This window comes from Carassius carassius, chromosome 14 (genome assembly GCF_963082965.1).
Source record: "Carassius carassius chromosome 14, fCarCar2.1, whole genome shotgun sequence".
In the NCBI taxonomy this organism is placed as follows: Eukaryota; Metazoa; Chordata; class Actinopteri; order Cypriniformes; family Cyprinidae; genus Carassius; species Carassius carassius.
Window position 1 is genome coordinate 15,456,282 of NC_081768.1, and position 17,968 is coordinate 15,474,249.

Here is a 17,968-nt window from a genome sequence, read left to right on the forward strand (position 1 = left end):
CAGAGCCACAAAAGTTGACAAATGACAAGACAAATTATAGTTGCATAACCTTCTAATCAAATTTAATTATGCAGCGCCATCTCACTACAAACACATATTTTAGTGTGAATTATTTATTTATGATGCTGCATATCAAAACTTATAGAAACACCTGCACATGGATCTTCAAGGTATTTTAGAGCAATTAACATTTCCTTTTTTAGACAGAATGTCTCAATGTGAGTGATAAACAGACAATTACACTGGACATTTACATTAGTACAAGAGATTTGCATCAGAGTACAAGCACAATACATTTGTCACCACTGAAGCATGAACATTATTCATTGTTGCAAGAGGCGTTTTTGTTATTGTGTTCAGCTTTTCTATGAAGTCCATGGTAAATCAGAGACACAGTACGCACGTCACATCTAACAGTCATTTGATGATTAATTTCAATCACTCCAAAGAAATATAACCAAAGACGGCTTAACCAAATCGCTTCGCTGGCCATGAAAGCAATTAAAAATTTAAATACTGTACAATTTAAGGCAAAGACAGATACACTTAAGGCTGAACATTTAGAAGAAATGTCATTTTATGTTTAATACATAATTTACATTTTCTGTGAGTTCATACATTCTCTTCTTCCTACAAATAAAACAATGTTATCAATCATGAAATAATCATCCATCTAGCATTTTAAGTAACATTTAAATGTTAAAGGGGACTTAAGATGCGACTCTATACAGTGAATAAACCCAGTTCTTAAATGCTGGACTAAACTAACGGACACATTGGGTGCATGGCTGTGAACATCACAGATAGTGAAATAAGCTCAGCTTATTGGGGTCAGTAATCTAGAATATATTTTGTACTTCACATCGAAATCTACTTCAACAGTCTTTCTCCATACCAAAATTGTGAAAAAGCTAGCAAGATGCTTAAAGAGCTTCTATAGGTGAAGGTGTTAGACACCCGTGGTGACCTGTGTGGCATCAGAGCTCATGTCAACACTGGGCTGGCAGCGGGACTCCAGTGATGACATTTCCATGACTAGTCATACCTGCTGATTCGTCCTGTCCACCGTGTGGCCGCTGGACTGGCCCTCGCGCTGGGGGTTCCTAGTGCGTGTGGAGTTCTGGAGGTCCAGCACAGATGGACTGGAAACACAGAACTCGCGGAAACAGCGCTTGAAGTTCTCATCCAAGAAGGCGTAGAGCACTGGGTTGAGGCAGCTGTTGGTGTAGCCGAGGGCGATGCAGAAATGCCAGGTGACGGTCTGCAGGAGCGAGTTGGGAATGGTCACCAGGGCCTTGATGATGACGAAAATATGGATCGGTGTCCAGCAGACGATGAAAACAGCCACCACCACCAGGACCATTCGGGTGATGCGCCGGAGGTTGCGGTCCTTCTCCTTGGAGCCAGACAGCATGCGTACACTCTTCAGGCGCAGTATCATTAAGCCATAACAGATGGTGATGATGAGGACGGGCATGATGAAGGCGAAGATGAAGACGCAGATCTTCAGGAGGTTCTCCCAGTACCAGGAAGGATGGGGAAAGAGCAAAGTGCAGTCAGTGATGCCAAACGCTGTGAAAGTAAGAATAGAGCACAGTACAATAAAACAGTGAGTCATGTGAAAATCAATTCATATTTGTAAAGATGACAGTTAACCCACTAGTCATTGTTTTTTCAAAGCATTGTTTGGGGAGTCTCACAGACCAAGGCCTTTGTGCTACGGCTATTAAACCGCCTTATGATTTTCGTCCCAAAATGACGAGAAGTGACATCAATTTAAATTCTCTCAATAACAATTTTCTGCCTCAACACTTCTTTGCTGTCTACAAAATTTGTGTTGCCACAGTAATAATACGGGACGTTCCCAGTACTGAGGAAAATGTCTTAATATATTAAGAGATGATGATAAGAACTGAAATGGTGTGTTAAAGTGCAGTCTGTTCTGATAGGGTTGCGAAAAAACTATGGTACTTATTGTAAATTAAATTAAATTTATGCATTTAGCAGACGCTAACTCACAAAAGTGAATTGGATATTGCCTTTCGCATAGTCCATTGTGTTCATTTTAGTGAGCAGAAAAAAACATGATATGTGATGTACTTTATCAAGATGATATCTGACAAAACTGCAAATGACAACACATGGAGATTTACCCAACCATTGCCACTATTGACTATTTTAAATTAACATCGTAGATTTTTTTATTTAGTAGTTTGGAGCACTTGATTGTTGACGTGAAAGTCTGTATCTAGTCAGACAACTGGAATTTTGGTACTTCAGCATTACACCATCTGTTGCTTTGTGCAATCTAGTTACAAGGCAGTAGTTTGTTTCAAAATGTAAAATTGATTGCATGCTTTTCATTGCATTGGCTTAAAGAGAAATGAAGACTTTCAGAGGTTCACTCCAAAATTATTATTATTATTTTTTTTATCTATTGCTCACTCATGTTTCCAAATCTAATGTTTCTACTATATTGTATGGGAAAAAAAGAAGTTGAATATCTTTCAAATATCTTCTTTTGTGTTCCACAGAAAGAATGTCATACAATATCACGACAGATATTTCATTTTCGAGAGAACCATCCCTTTGCTGTAATATCTGAACTTTACATAGAAAGTGTATTGAATGTGTTGGCAAACATACGACTGCTGTGGTAGTCAATAGTGGTGGAGGCCATGACCATGACAGGGAGACCGATGGCAGATGAGAGGATCCAGTTACACACGTTGACAATCTTGGCATTACGGGGGGTTCTGAAGTCCAGGGCTTTAACCGGGTGGCAAACAGCAATGTAACGGTCGATGCTCATAGTGGTGAGGGTAAAGATACTGGTGAACATGTTGTAGTAATCAATGGACATGACGATCTTGCAAAGCACGTCTCCGAAGGGCCACGTACCCATCAGGTAATTCACACTCTGAAACGGTAGAGTGCTTGTTGCTAAGGCATCTGCTAAAGCAAGGTTGAAGATGTAGATGTTGGTCGCAGTTTTCATTTTGGTGTATCTGCAAAGGATAAAAATAGATTGAGATCATTACGTCAGCCAAGTTTATTAAATAAAAAGAGATGCAATGTGTATTCATGGAAAAGCAGTTTGATGAGGGTGAGTAATGGTGGGGAAGTGAAGGTACTAGAAACGTTTTCTCAGAAAAATACTGAAATAAACCAAACAGACATGAAAGGACTCCCCACATAGTACACCTTTTTCCATATAACAACCTAAAATGATTACAGTTACAATACACATGGTGCATCAAGCCATTAAAAAGGTACCACGTGCATCTTGTAATACTATGACCTTCATTCAAATGCTAATTTAAGAGGCCAGACAACCACCATTATATACGCAATTATGCAAAATGTTGCAGCCTTGAGTAATAAAAAATCAACCCCGTAAGATTATTTTTCAAGCTATTGTTTGATAGAGAACCACATGAATAAAAGAGCAACAGGGGGATCTTTCAATCACTGAAAAATGAGAAATTGATTTAAACAATAATTTTGTCTGGAATAATAAAAACTGAGTGCAAAATGGTTGCATGCATGAATCTAAATACAGCGGGTAAAATAAGTATTGGTCACCATTTTCTCAGTAAATATATTTCTAAAGGTGTTGTTGACATTAAATGTTCACCAGATGTTGGTAACAACCCAAGTAATACATACATACAAAGAAAACAAAACAAATAAGTTCAGAGATTAAGTTATTTGTAATAGAATGGAATGACCCTGGGAAAAAGTATTGAACACGCTTACTGAAATGTATTTCCTCCACACAGACTTGAAATCCTGAACATTCTGTGGGACTCTTCTATGAACTCTGATCTGTAGTTTTTTCCATATTTTTACTATTGGATTCAAGTCAGGTAATTGACTGGGCCATTCTAGCAGCTTTACTTTCTTTTCTAACCAACTGAGAGTTTCCTCGTCTGTGTTTGTCTTGATGAAATGTCCACCCTTGTTTCATCTTCATCCTTCCTTCAATTGTATGAATTTTGCCAGTGCCACACCATGATGTTTTGGGGTGATGTGCAGTGCCATTTGACCTCCAAAAACAGTGTGTACTATGACATCAAAAAAGTTTAATTTTGGTCTCATCTGAACAGAGTATATTCTCCCAATATTTCACAGGCTTGTATAAATGTTGTGCAGCAAACATTAAACGAACTTCAACATGCTTTTTCTTCAGCAATGGAGTCTTGCATGCTGAGCGTTTATACAAGCCATGGCGGTTGAGTGCATTACTTATTGTTTTCTTTTTTCAACAATTGTACCTGCTGATTCCAGATCTTTCTAAAGAAAAATAAAATTATTTTCACTCCACTGTCAGAAATTTAGTTAGGAGTCATGGCCAGTTTATGGTGAAATAATGTTCTTTCCACATCCAGATTATGACCCCAACAGTGCTCACTGGAACATTCAGAGGTATAGAAATGCTTCTGAAACCAATGCCATCAGTATGTTTTGCAACAATAAGCTTGTGAAGGTCTTGAGAGAGCTCTTTGCTTTTATCCCTAATTAAATGTTTCTTGCGTGACAAGTTGGAAAGACACCTTTTTAAAGTTTTAAAGTTAGTTAAGACTGAACCAGCTAATATTAATTTCCACTGACAAAGGGCAGGATTGCTTTCTAATTACTGATAGATTTCACTTTATTACACAGAACTTAAAGGGATACTCCACACCAAAATATATATATGTTTTTTTTACATTAATCACCCCCATGTAGTTCCAAAAGCTTTGTTCGTCTACAGAACACAATTTAAGATATTTTGGATGAAAAGCATAGTCAAAATAGTCCATCTGCCATTAGTGGTTGAACCGTAATGTTATGAAGTGTCAAGAATACATTTTGTACAAGAAGAATACAAAAATAATGACTTTATTCAACAATTCGTCTTCTCTGTCTCTACCCATATCACCGAAGTGCCATTTCGGAGAATATGAGCTAATGCAGTGTGCTTACACTCTTCTGTGTCAGCTGCACCACAAGGATATGTTTTCTATGTATATTTACGCATTGATTTGAAAGAAAACAGTGCATCCTTGTGACGCGGCTGACACGGAAGAGCATAAGCTGGGGGTGATCTGTCACGTGTATGTTACTGTTTTCATTATTTGGTGTTTCCTGTCCTCGTTATGTGTATTAATTTCCAGCTGTGTTTAAATAGTTAATTTGATTCCAGGTGGGTCATGTCTTCCCCTGATTTAGTTTTGTACTTAAAGTGTGTTTTGTTCAGAGTTCTTTGTTCGGTGTCTATGGTCATACCCTGTGTTCCAGATGTGTATTTCCTTGGTTAATTATTAAAATGTGTTTATTGTGGAAGAGTTTCTCCACGTCTCCTCGTTTCCCTCCTACGATACGTGACACAGAGTTTTGAAACTGTATATCAACTCACTTCCTTCCTTTATCAAGAAAATTTGTGGATCTAAATGGTTAATTCTATAAACTTTGTTCAGGAGTAAACTGCATTAAAGCATAATTTCTATTGCTGGTATTCTTCTGTAGTAAACATTCAGATGAAAGAAATACCTATTTTAAAGTCTCTATGTCTGTTACCATTCTTCTTGGAAAGGTAATAAACAAAAGATGAGCCGTGCACCAGTCTGGACTATGAAGATACACAAATTCTAATGTATTGCAATAGCAGCGGAGATGATAAATTAACAGCATTTCCACTATGTAAACTACCATCTCAGTTAAAACGATTATGATTTGTTAGAGCTCCACTGTTTGACTTTCACAGAAATAAACATAAATCAGGACAAAGTCTTGTGTGTCAAAATGTATACAGTCAGCTATAAAAATATAGCCTGTGTGGACAAAACAACTTCTGAAATAGAGTGTGTGTCTGATAAATGCAGCCGCAGTTCCGCTTAGCTGACTGTCACAGGCCAAACTCAAGAAGACACTGAAGGTCACAAACATAAACTGGCTAAGCCTTCAATCCCATTTACTTGGCTGTTGCCATTCATTTGGCTTTCATACCTCGCACTTGATTTAAAGATGAGAATGATAATGCATTTCAGTACAGAGAGGAAGAAACATTAGCCTTATTTTCTTTGAAAATACGAATATTTAAATTATTTAATATAATAATTTAAAAAAGATTTTTACTACTGTTCATCATTTTGGATTAGTTTTAGTTTTTGGTTAGTTTTTTTTTTTTTAAGAAATTAATAGTTTCTACTTTCTATTCATCAACAAATCTTTAATCTTTTATGCATAACAATTTCCACAAAAATATTAACTTAGAATGTAGAACTTAAGCATCACATCAGCAAATTTGAATGATTTCTAAAAGATGTGACATAGAAGAGTAATGACTGACAGATTTGTCTTCACAAAATATATATTAACATAGGAAAATAGCTATTTAAACTGTAATAACAATATACAATACTACTGTTTATACTGTATGCACCAAGACTGCATGTAGTTGATCAAAAATATATATATATTTTTATCAAATAAATGCATTCTTGGTGAGCAGAAGAGACTTTCAAAACCATTAATGTTCACATATTTATTTACTTAAAATCATTTTCACACTTTTACTAATATTTGTTAAATACTTGGAGCAAGGAAATAATTAAATTCCTGAATTAAAAAAAGAAAATGTCAAAATTATTAAATTAATTAAACATTTAAATTAACAAAAAAGATATAGGTAGTCAACTTTGATTATAGTCTATTAGTATAATTTGCCATACACTGCCAACAAAGTTAACAGGCCATTGTATATCTGAGCACATATCCAACAGATAAATGAAAAAAATACAATAAATTGTAAATTAAATAAAAAAGTAATTAAAGCATAAGTGAAAATGCCTAGACATAACGCTGCTTCCCGTGGTGATGTGGGCAGATTCATTCATCACTAACTGAAAGTCTCATACCAGGGTTTAGGCTGGCAGCCTTTACTAATGATTACCTTGTCATCCAAAGGCTCTTTGCACCAGACAAATGATCACACCGCTTATGCTTTCCACAAGGCACTGACTAATTATGAGGGCATCTTAGGGATGCTCTGCTCCTCTGTACTTCACATTAAAGACATCTGAGATTAAATGCCAGGCCTTTGAGTCTTATCATTGAGTGGAAGAGCTGCTCTTTGGTGTTGTGAACACCACTTACTGGAAGCACATAAAACATTTATTAATCTTGCTTGCTGAATCAACATCGATGATTAACAGTATACGGTTGTGTTTTGGATGCTGGTGATAAGTTCTTTACAGAAACTGTTACTGTACATCTATGCCATCTTTGAATCTTTGAAAAAAGAGAGACGTTTACCGATATCAGACAACATGCCTGGCAACCAAGAATTCCGATTAACCTAGAGGAAGGTGTGCAGTATTGCTTATGGAAAGAATTAGAAGTGCCATCCACAAGAGCACACTCCATAAGTTAAGTGAGGACATCCAGCTGCTAAGATGTAGACAGACACGTCTTCCATAGTTAACACACACTCTACAGAGAGCTGTCCAAAGAAACTATTCAAGCGTCAAGACACGGGAATGAAATACCTGTCATTCAGATGGTGTCTTTGTCCATGTCAGCTTTCTTGAGTGAAGCTGAACTGTTTTTTAAATGTCTAATTATAATTATTCTATCTGCCTCTGGCATGTAAAGACAGCTAATGCTCATAAGACAAATGACAACCTGTAAAAATAGAGATTTTAAATACCCTGCAAGTGGACCTTCAGGCCTTGATGGTGAGAATATTAAGTGGCAAGATGATTCATTTCCATCTGTTACTGTTGTATTCTTATTATTATTTACATAAATTACAAATGAAAAGCTTTAAGACTACTGTTTGAAACTGAGGCTTGTGTCTTTGTTAAGTAAAGAATAGTTACTATTTAAATTGTGTGAGGGTAATAGATTAAAAACATAACACCCTTTCACTCATATTAGGCTGTTCATTTGAATTTTTCATTCATCAAAGACTCCCGGGGAAAAAAAATCCACAAAAATATTAAGCATCTCAACTGCTTTCTCCATTGATAATAATAAGAAATGTTTCTTGAGCAGCAAATCAACATATTAGAATGATTTCTGAAGGATCAGGTGAAACTGAAAACTATAGAAATAGCTGCTGAAAATTCAGCATTGTAAAATTCATCACTGTAAAAACAATGTAATTTCACTCATATTATTTCACTCATCATCTTCTTTTTTTTTTCAAAGGCAATGAATTTGAAAATGACTTTTGTTGAAGAAATGAACAATGTAGTAACCTGGAAAATCAGATTGCGTTGTGAAATAACCAAAGACTTGCTTGTTGCTAGGGAACACCAGAATGTGCAGATTTCACGTACCATCTACAGTACCTATGTGCAATCTGCTCATAGATATGGACAAACTGCTATGCTGAATTCCAGATATTGATTTAGAAAACACTTGGAACAAATTAACTTGGTGTTTGTGAATTAGATGCTGCACTTAAGCATTAACTCAAGATTTAATTGCCATAAGTGGGAGATGTAGGATGATGACTTAAAATGGTCAAAGCTTTGAAATTACATGCTGCTTATCGCTATTTGGTCTCTTTGATTTGATAGGATGTTTATGAAAAAAAACATTGTTTAAATATCCAGTTATCAGCTTTTAAATGCTAGCTGTCAATCCAAATGACAAGCTTCTAAAATGGGCATCAGAAAGCATTTTTATCTATGTATAAAAGCCAGAAAATAAGAAAATGGGATAGAAACAGATGAATAAATCAAAAGCTCCTTTTCTCTTTTTGTCATTGTGTTATTCTGATTACAAAGCTTCCAAACTGACAGAGGAAAATATTATAATGTAACCAGAATGGATCACCACAAACTAATCTGGGTGAGTCATGCATGAGTTGCCTATGCTGATTCAAAACGAATCAAAGGCGACGTTTACATTTAGAATGTCAGACACAGTCAAGCTAATGCACGCATAGGCTGGAGTCCAGTGCCAGCACCTAGAGTCCCAACAACAACCAGCCAGCATGTGCTTATGCTTTCATGCTGTCAGGTGCAGTCTTGTCATCTGTCAAGAATAAAGAAGCTGGCAAATGGCACTTTTCAAGTCATTCTGTGGATCTCAGAGGCTGAAGTGTCTCTAGGAATCTGTTTAGGCTTTGAACATTATTTATTTTCATTAACTATATTCTCCACTGCAGCAATTCAACTGAATTTGCTCTTTAGATGGCAACCCCCCCACCCCCCACAAAAAAGAAAAAGTATGGTACGATACTATCATAAAATGCTAGTATTAAAAATAATAAGAGCTAACCGTACATTTAATGTTATTTTAGAGCAAAAAAATCTTAAAAATGTAAACTGACATTTCCAGAATTCCCTAGGTGACACTTCACATTTGCTTCTTAAATGTTTTAGTTATCAGTTATTGTATGTACAGTAGGGTTTTGTGTTACAACTTATTTATTTAATGTTTATTTCATTATTTTTTTGTAGTGTGTGTGTTACCAGGATGGTGTATATGACACTGTGTGGACCTCGGTATGTGGAAGACCTACTTCTGGTTGTTATTTCATAGATTTTCATAGTTAAGTAGCCTTGCTTATTTAGCGGTATGTGTGTGTGTGTGTGTGTGTAAATTACAGTTTTAAACAGTCTGTTCTATAAATGTTTAATTTTTACTGTATAACTAACTATAAAGGAACTATAATGATAAATGCTAAATTCTGTCATAAAACTCTAGATGATGCATGATGATGGGTCATTAATGCAAAATGATTATATTCACAGCGTTAAACTAGTTGGCACAGCAAGCTGATTAGTTCATGTTGCATACTTAGCTTTACATTTAAATGGCTGTTTAGCATTCACAAGAGCAGTTCGTAGCATGTTTCCAGAGTTCCTCTGAAATCCTCCACCTTCCCCAGCTCCACCTGTATAGATCTGCTGCAGGTGATTATATATGCTATTTGTGCAGCCAAGACCAAATACATTAACATTGTCATATCCATTACCATACTAAAATCTTCAGAGAGTTGTCATGATAGAACTATATCAGTATCCATGCCAACTCATATAACATTCTGTTTATTATAAGCACATGCTGCAGTTCTATAGTCTGCCTAAAGCTCTTTAAAGGGTCATGAAACCCCTGTGACAGCACCTATGTTAGATTTCAGCACAGTTTTAAAAAACGCTAAAAAAAGTGGCCTTGGTGTGTTGAGGAGTGGAAGGGGAATAGGGGAGACAGACAGCACAGACAGCTTTGGTTCCAGACAGTTTAATTTCGCTTCCATCAAGTTAGAAACACAAACAAATGCACAACCATTTGCACTTTGCAATTGAAAACATATATATATATATGAACGTGCTGTTGCACGTCTGATAACTTTAGACTTATTCTGCGACATTTATATAAGCCTTTTGACGGGTTGTGTCACAGAGCTGTAAAAACGGTTACACTCACTAAGTAAATGAATCGAGTTTGAGCCCAACTCTTATTACAAAGCAAAAACAAACACTCTCCTTCGATCAATGAACGTTTCTCTCAGTTAATGTACGCTGTCTCACAGTCTAAAGCGTCCGTCATAGCAAATAAGCATGTGCTGTTGTGAATAATTAAGCTAAGCATCTTATCATAGGATAAGAACACGCAGTCTCATTAATAATTTAATAGACACCGATGTGTCATCAATGTACTATAGTCCATTGCCACATCCCAAATTATGACGTTAACACGATGGAGATTTTAAACTCGGAAGATGAACATTTGCAACATGCAAAAAAGCTTGAAGTTAACCAGTTTTCTCCAACAGTTAGAACTAACGAATACTAACATTGTCTTCTATGATGTGCCACACATACACCTCTGCTAAAATATTAGAAAAAGTAGTATGGGGTTTCACGACCCTTTAAAGCACGGTGGATTCTGATTGGCTCTCAATTCTTTTATCATTTATCAGCTGGAAAAAAATAATAACTTTTTTGTTTTCAAAATGATTCCAATGATATCATTCCTCTGTGTTGTTACTGATTTGTGAACAACTGATTCACAGTAGTTACTGTGGTATTTCAATTTAGAATGATTCTTTTATTCGGGCAACCACAGCTGTAGTTTATTTTATTGTAAAATTTTTTTACTACAGTTAAAAAGACATTATTGATAAATCATTAAGACATCATTATTCATCAGCCAAGGCAAGGACTGTGGTTTTATCTGACACTGAATAAAATTTTTTAATGATTCTGAAGTGAAGCTTGGGCTCAGATATTCACATTTAATTCAATCACACAGCACAACAGTTCCAGTCCAACAGCAAGCTTGATTAGCCAACAGAGCTCTATATCCTCCTGTGAACAGCCGTTCCACAGCGTTGAGTCTCTGTCTTTTGTGAACAAACTGTAAACACATTATTTTACATAATATGTTTGCAATTCATCGTTTGAATACCTTTTTTCAGTTTTAGAGGCACATATTTATTCTAAGATACAAACACAACCTCTGTATTTCCAGCACAGTAACTGTCTGAGTCAGAGAGAGAAAAAACTAAATAAAATAGTAATATGTATTTTTAGTTTTTATTGTATTGTCTCTCTCTTTTTTTCTTTTTTACATTATCGGCAAAAACATTACTTGGGTGGGATACAACCTCTCAAAACAACATCCTTACTGACATAAGCCTTATTTACACATATTTTATAATGGATCATAAGAACCATTAGGCTTGCACAAGGATCAATAAATGTTTGTGGCTACCATCCCTTTTGTTAGCTCAGTATACATCATGGGCACATTTACCTGAAAATTCGGAAGTAGAGCTCAAAATGCTATAAAGTCAAAAGGGTGTAAAGAGAGGGCCCTGGATCGAGTAGCTGTCTGAAACCTGAGGTCGTCCATCGTTCAGTTATCGAGAGCACAGTATGAACTGAATTACCCTCTTTTGGTTGTCTCTGTGATATGATTTTTACTTTTATCTTAATAATTGAATGTTTGAGCTTCATTTGGCACAAATCAAGGGGAAAATATGCAGAGATAAGGGAGGAATATCAGCAAGCTTTTGATAAATAAAACAAATGAGAAAAATTGTGGACAGTATTGATTTTTTGGGCCTCATCACTTGTGTACTTTTCTGTGAAAGAGTAGTAAAAACAAGAATAGCATTTAACCTTTCCCCATGATGTGTATGAGAAACTCATCTATTAATTGATACATACAAATGTTTACTCTATTCTATATCCTTCTGTCTAAAGAAATATAATTGATGAATGTTTTCCATTTATTTCTCATTTGCTTGTAGCTGCAGGACACATGTAAAGGGTGCAGTTATTGCCAGAGCTGAAATATAAACAATGGGTTTTCCATAACAATGAGAAGCATATGCTATTTAAATTCACAGCATTTACTCTCTCTCTTAACACTTAAAACCTGTTTTCTGCCCAACTGTGAATGTCACTTGCAGGAATGCCTGAACACTGGATGCTCAACAGGTTAAAACAACAGGACTCCAAATGCAATTATCAGTTGATGACGGCTCTAAAGGTATAATAAAATGTTTCTGACCATTTACTCTTTAAGGTCCAATTTCCACAATGTCAAGCTACTGTATGAAGAAGTGAATTGAATTGTTGAACAGATATGATGACTGTTTGAGAACACATTTTACAGCTGTGGCTAAATATCGGTGTTTATCATATTTCCACCAAAAGAAAAACAGACTATTTAAAAGTCAAAGTTTTCTTCTTAATGAATATCTAGGCTTTGCTTCAAGAGAATTCCATGTGGGAATCTATAAATTATTGATAAGCTAAAAAATAACAACTTCAATGTTTTTCTTAAATGAGTGCTGCAGTATAAGAGGTGGGTTTTGGTACAAGTGTGACACTCAAATGTTTTAGAAGCAGGACTTGAAGGAAGTGCCTTTGATCTTGACTTTTGATCTTGAGATTGTATGTAGGACGTTCCCATGTGTTTTACACAGTGATCTACTATCACATCTTAAAGTAATGCATTACAGGAAAGTTACCTTTAAGAGTAATGTATTACAATATTGCGTTACTCCCTAAAAAGTAACAAATAAGTTACTTTTTATGGAAAGTAATGTTACAAGTTACTTTTGAGTTACTTTTTAAATCTGGGCAGGGCTTGCTTGTTTGTTTTTTATAAAAAAAAGTTGTTCTTTTACAAATGTAAAAGCCCTTTCACAACAAGTTTGCATTTGACTGTTTTCATTCCTTTTGAGGAATACTGAGTCCTCAAACTACTGAATGTTTTTTTGCAGGTGAGATGAGTAAATACATGTCCTTGAACTACAGCAAGCATCAAGTTCACGCAGCACAATGTCTGCACCTGATTCCTCTCAAAATGGTAACACTGTCAGACAAGACATGGGAAACAAAGTAACTGGTGCTACTTACTTAAAAAAGTAATCCAGATATTTCCTTCCAAATTAAAAAGTAATGCATTACTTTACTAGTTAGTTAAAGAGATCTGATTACGTAATTTGTGTTAGTTGTATTGCATTACATCCAACACTGGTGAATGTTCGATCCAGTATTGTTTTAGAACTCACTGACTTTCAGTGAATGGGCACAAACTGTTTTTGAAAATATCTTTGGTGTTCAACAGAAAAAATTGAGTCAAACAGGTTTGGAATGACATGAGGATAAGTAAAATGTTCATTTTTTTGTGTGAAATATTACATTAAAGCAAAGTGGTTTCCTAGCTAGACCTTATCTAAACTCTTTTGGTAACTAATGAGAGAAAATATGCTGTACTTTACTTTTTTTAAATCGACTACTGTCATTACTCAGTATTTTTTATTTTTCCCAAACCTTATTTTATTACCACATGATGGGGGTCGATATACCAATCCCAGACTGCAATCAGCTCATTAATCACAGAAGTAGATTGCACCCACTGGGGTATAGCAGTCTTATACTTCCCACTGTAGACAGCCACCCCTAAAGCTGTGATTGGTTGCTCAAAAACTCTCAGAAAGTACTCCACAAAGTGACATTATGTAGAGGTCAATGCTTCAGCAATTACAAACTAATTCCTTGATTCCTAATTGTCTTTCTGCTCAATATACCACATATCTACTCATTTAAATGACATTTCTGGTGAGCAAACATTATTCTCTTTAAGAAGTGCATATAAAGGTTGTATTCCACATCTTAGACACAGCATCTCTGAATTAAGTAGTTAAGGTGTGCGTGATCTGAAATACAGTGTCACCTATTTAATCACAATTCTCTAAGACAAACAAGCCCCCACCCCCTCATTGAAATTCCTTCACTTATGTTTGATTACTCTGTGGACTGTATCCTTGCCTTATGCTTATGACTTTGATCCTAGGTTTAAGGATCAGGTCAGATGTGTTTGTCATGTGTCTGGTTAGATGAGGCAAGTCACAAAAACACCTCTGAATCATCTTAGAAGTTGACAGCTGTGAATTGTAGGTGCATGAAAGGAAAAGAGCATGAGCATGTACAAACACACGGCAATGGTGAAGTGTAGATATCTATCTATCTATCTATCTATCTATCTATCTATCTATCTATCTATCTATCTATCTATCTATCTATCTATCTATCTATCTATCTGTCTGTTCAGTTCAACTCAATTTTATATGCATACCACTTTTCACAATACATATTGTTTCAAAGTATATCTATCTATCTGTTTGTCTGTCTGTCTATCTATCTATTTTTATCCTTTATATTTCCTTTTCCCTTTTATATATCCAATGTTATTTGCCATTCAGTTTGTGCTGCATTTCAGCATCGATTATTCATATGAAGCATCCGCCCAGTTTTTGTTCCATGTGCCTTTATAAACAATATTGTTTTTCTACTTACAAAATCTCTACTGAACGTCAATATGTTGTTTAACACAAGTGACTTAGTAGTATGTGTAGCTACTTCACCAAATCATATAGAGTGTGAATGACACGTTGTGATGTATTGTTCTCCCGTACTCTGACAGGAACGTAACATGCGCGCGCACTCGATTATGTTTTTCAACAGTGATATGAAAATAATAGTGCCGATCTGAGAAGCATTTATATTTTATAAGTGAGAAGCAGACATGTTATGCATAAAACACATGACGAACAAGATATGTGTTTATTATATTATTGATAGGCCGTTTTAGTGACTGAACAACCGAACGCAATAGCCTACAGGAGTTTCTGCAACGAACGTGTCGTTTGCGAATCTAATGGCCAGAAACCCTGATTGAAGCAATATCAGAATCTCATTCAACAGGTCTCCTTCTGAAACTAAAAAGCAGCCTAGTTTATAAAACCAGTTCGACTATTCATCCTCTAAAAGGGCTGTTTGGAGGGAGCCAGCCATCTCAGATGTGTTATATGCCTCGGCTACAGATTAAATAATTTACCTACGTGTCATCACTTACCTTATAATAACATACATGACGAGAACGTTGCCCACCAGTCCCACCACACACACTATAGAGTACAACGCAGTGATAATGATCGCCACTATCACAGGAGTTGAGCTTTTGTCCAGCTCAGCCGTCCTGTCACATCTGGAGCTGTTCATGTTCACGAGACTGGAGCTGTTGCTGAAGTTTCGGCAGAATACGCTGCTGTTCGACATCGCCGGGTTAGAAATCGCATAGAAAAAGTCCGAAATGTTGCCACTGGTTTCCATGGCAAATGGTGTTCAGCTGCGTTCTTTACGCGCGAGGTTTATCAATCACGTTTTGCGATAACGATACCTGTCCGACTTCAAAACGCTGTGAGTCTCAACCGTTCTTCCTTAGACGGTCTGCTGCTCCTGCAAGTACAGCCACCAGTATTTGTTTATGACTGCGCTGCTCTTACATTACCCTCGTGAAACTGTATCGAGCGTCTCTTATAGCGCGTATTCGCGTTTTATTCAACACAATGACGTCACACATATATGCACATGACTAGAGGCTTTTCAGCAGTCACCGTCGGCTTTCCAGTTCCTCACTTTGTCATCGGTGAAGCTGGAGGAATTTATAATCACTCCTCAGCGTGTCCAGCTGAGTTTATGGCTTAATGCTGCAGTATCCTACTTACAGAATGCCAATTATAGGGTAGTTCACTCCCCAATTTGGGATTTAACTACGTTAAAGGCAAGTTAAAACACAATACTGGGGATCCTGAAAGTCGCCTAGTTATCCTTTTAACGTTTAAGTATATTATCTAGAGGCAGGCTAACCCCCCAAAAACACGTTTGTCTGAGGTAACCATGGCAACTGTGGAACGCTTGCTTTTTTCCCATTTCAGTCTGGAACATTAAATTTAATTAATTTAATATAGAGTTATATGGCCTATTAATATGTGTCTCAAAACTTGGCAGCCCACATTGGTTTCCTCAAACTGAACATAGCATATTTCACACTAGGTAGCCTAAATCTGAATGAATAGCTGTTACTAACTTGACTTTTGATATATATGAGTAATTGTAGCCATGTAATAGTATAGGCTAAAGGCTATTAGTCTAGCTCAGCTTCATGCATGTATTAGACTTATTAACTATTGTAATAAATGTCAGAAGATTCAGCTTTGACACGGTTGGTGTAAAATTTCTATATCTGTATCTGAGTGCTGTCAGTGAGCGCTGTCTGTGATTGCTTGTGTCTTTCATCATTTCTTCTCATGTTCAGATGAGCGGAAAGTGAAAGAGTTCTTCTCCTTCACAACTAAAACAATTCACTTTTCACTTCAAGGCTTATGCTAAATCCTTTTTCAAAAATCAATAGGTATTATTTTTTTTATCAGACATAAAACAAATTAATAGAATGTATTGATGTTTAAAGATCAATATTTACCCATTCTTATAATAATTATGCAGGTCCTTTTTTCATATAATGCTCTCCATGACTGCCTCTTGACTCTGCTTTGAACTTAACATTATAGCTTATTGATGTATTGGGGGCTTAGAGACATAGCAATTTTACTGATGGTCTCTAACGATTGTAATGATTTGCCACAGGCCAATGAATCCAATGAAAGGTACCAATTACAAATACAAATTAGTTTCCTTCTGTCCAGAGTGATAGAAGGACTCGGAGTACTGTTGCATTTTAATGTTTTATGTTACCATGTAACTCTGTTATTGGTATCAGATGTCAGGTGTTAGCTGCAAAGTCCCAACTAATCCAATAGTAATTGATTTTAATTATGCTAATGTAAATGTCTTTGAAATCACTTTCCTTTAAAAATGTTAAATGAAAGTAAATTATATTCTGAGGACATGTTGGATGAGCATTACCTAGTATTACTTGAACATAATTTCAAGTATGATCCTTCATGATGAAACTAGTGTGCATAAAAGTGCAAAATAGAGTTGTGACATAAATTAAAGGAATCCAATTATCTTCTGGCTTCTGGGTTGCTGAAACAGCAGTTGCAGAAATTATGTTTAACAGAAGTGCACACTGTTCATTTTTGCTGTTCATAAAGTAATTTTTGCATGCTCTTTAGGTGTGCCTGTGATTCAGATTTACTGATGACTGATGCTTTTGAGTCACCTCGACCCTCAGAGTTCAAAAAGACATTATGGTGCATAGCCCTACAGTACTTAAACTGATCTAATACAAGATTTGACTGATTTTTTTTTAATTTGCATATGCATTTTGCCTTTTGGTTAAAGGAATAGTTCACTCAAAAATGAACATTTGTTGAAAATGTACACACCTTCAAGACTTTCAACATGTATGTGTGTTTGTTCTGTGCGTTCACACTGCCACCGGCGAGAGCATCAAAATTTGCGGTAGAAAGATCCGTAGATGCTCTGACGATCAAGCGCTTGGTCTTGTATTTAAAGGAGCCACAAACAAAACAAGCATGTTGATCTTGTGAAGACTGACCACAAGTAATGTATAAGTTAAACACATTAAATATTTTATACTGTATGTAAGTAAGAAACTGAACGATGGAAAGAACTTTTATAAGAACAATTATAGTTACATGTTTGCTAATGAAATAAACAAGTAAAAGCCATTTGTGTGG

The 17,968-nt window shown here is 36.0% G+C and overlaps 2 protein-coding genes across 2 annotated transcripts in view; one reads left to right on the plus strand and one right to left on the minus strand.

Annotated features, from left to right (window-relative positions):
* Positions 1-17,968, plus strand: part of rgs17 (regulator of G protein signaling 17) — a 60,534-nt gene that overhangs the window by 2,631 nt on the left and 39,935 nt on the right. The window lies entirely within an intron of this gene.
* Positions 35-15,934, minus strand: LOC132157132 (delta-type opioid receptor-like). The gene is made up of 3 exons (XM_059566325.1): positions 15,379-15,934; positions 2,647-3,008; positions 35-1,572 (listed from the first exon to the last, which is right to left on the minus strand). Exons 1-3 carry the CDS (start codon positions 15,633-15,635, stop codon positions 1,040-1,042), a joined length of 1,152 nt encoding a protein of 383 aa, XP_059422308.1. The 5' UTR covers positions 15,636-15,934; the 3' UTR covers positions 35-1,039.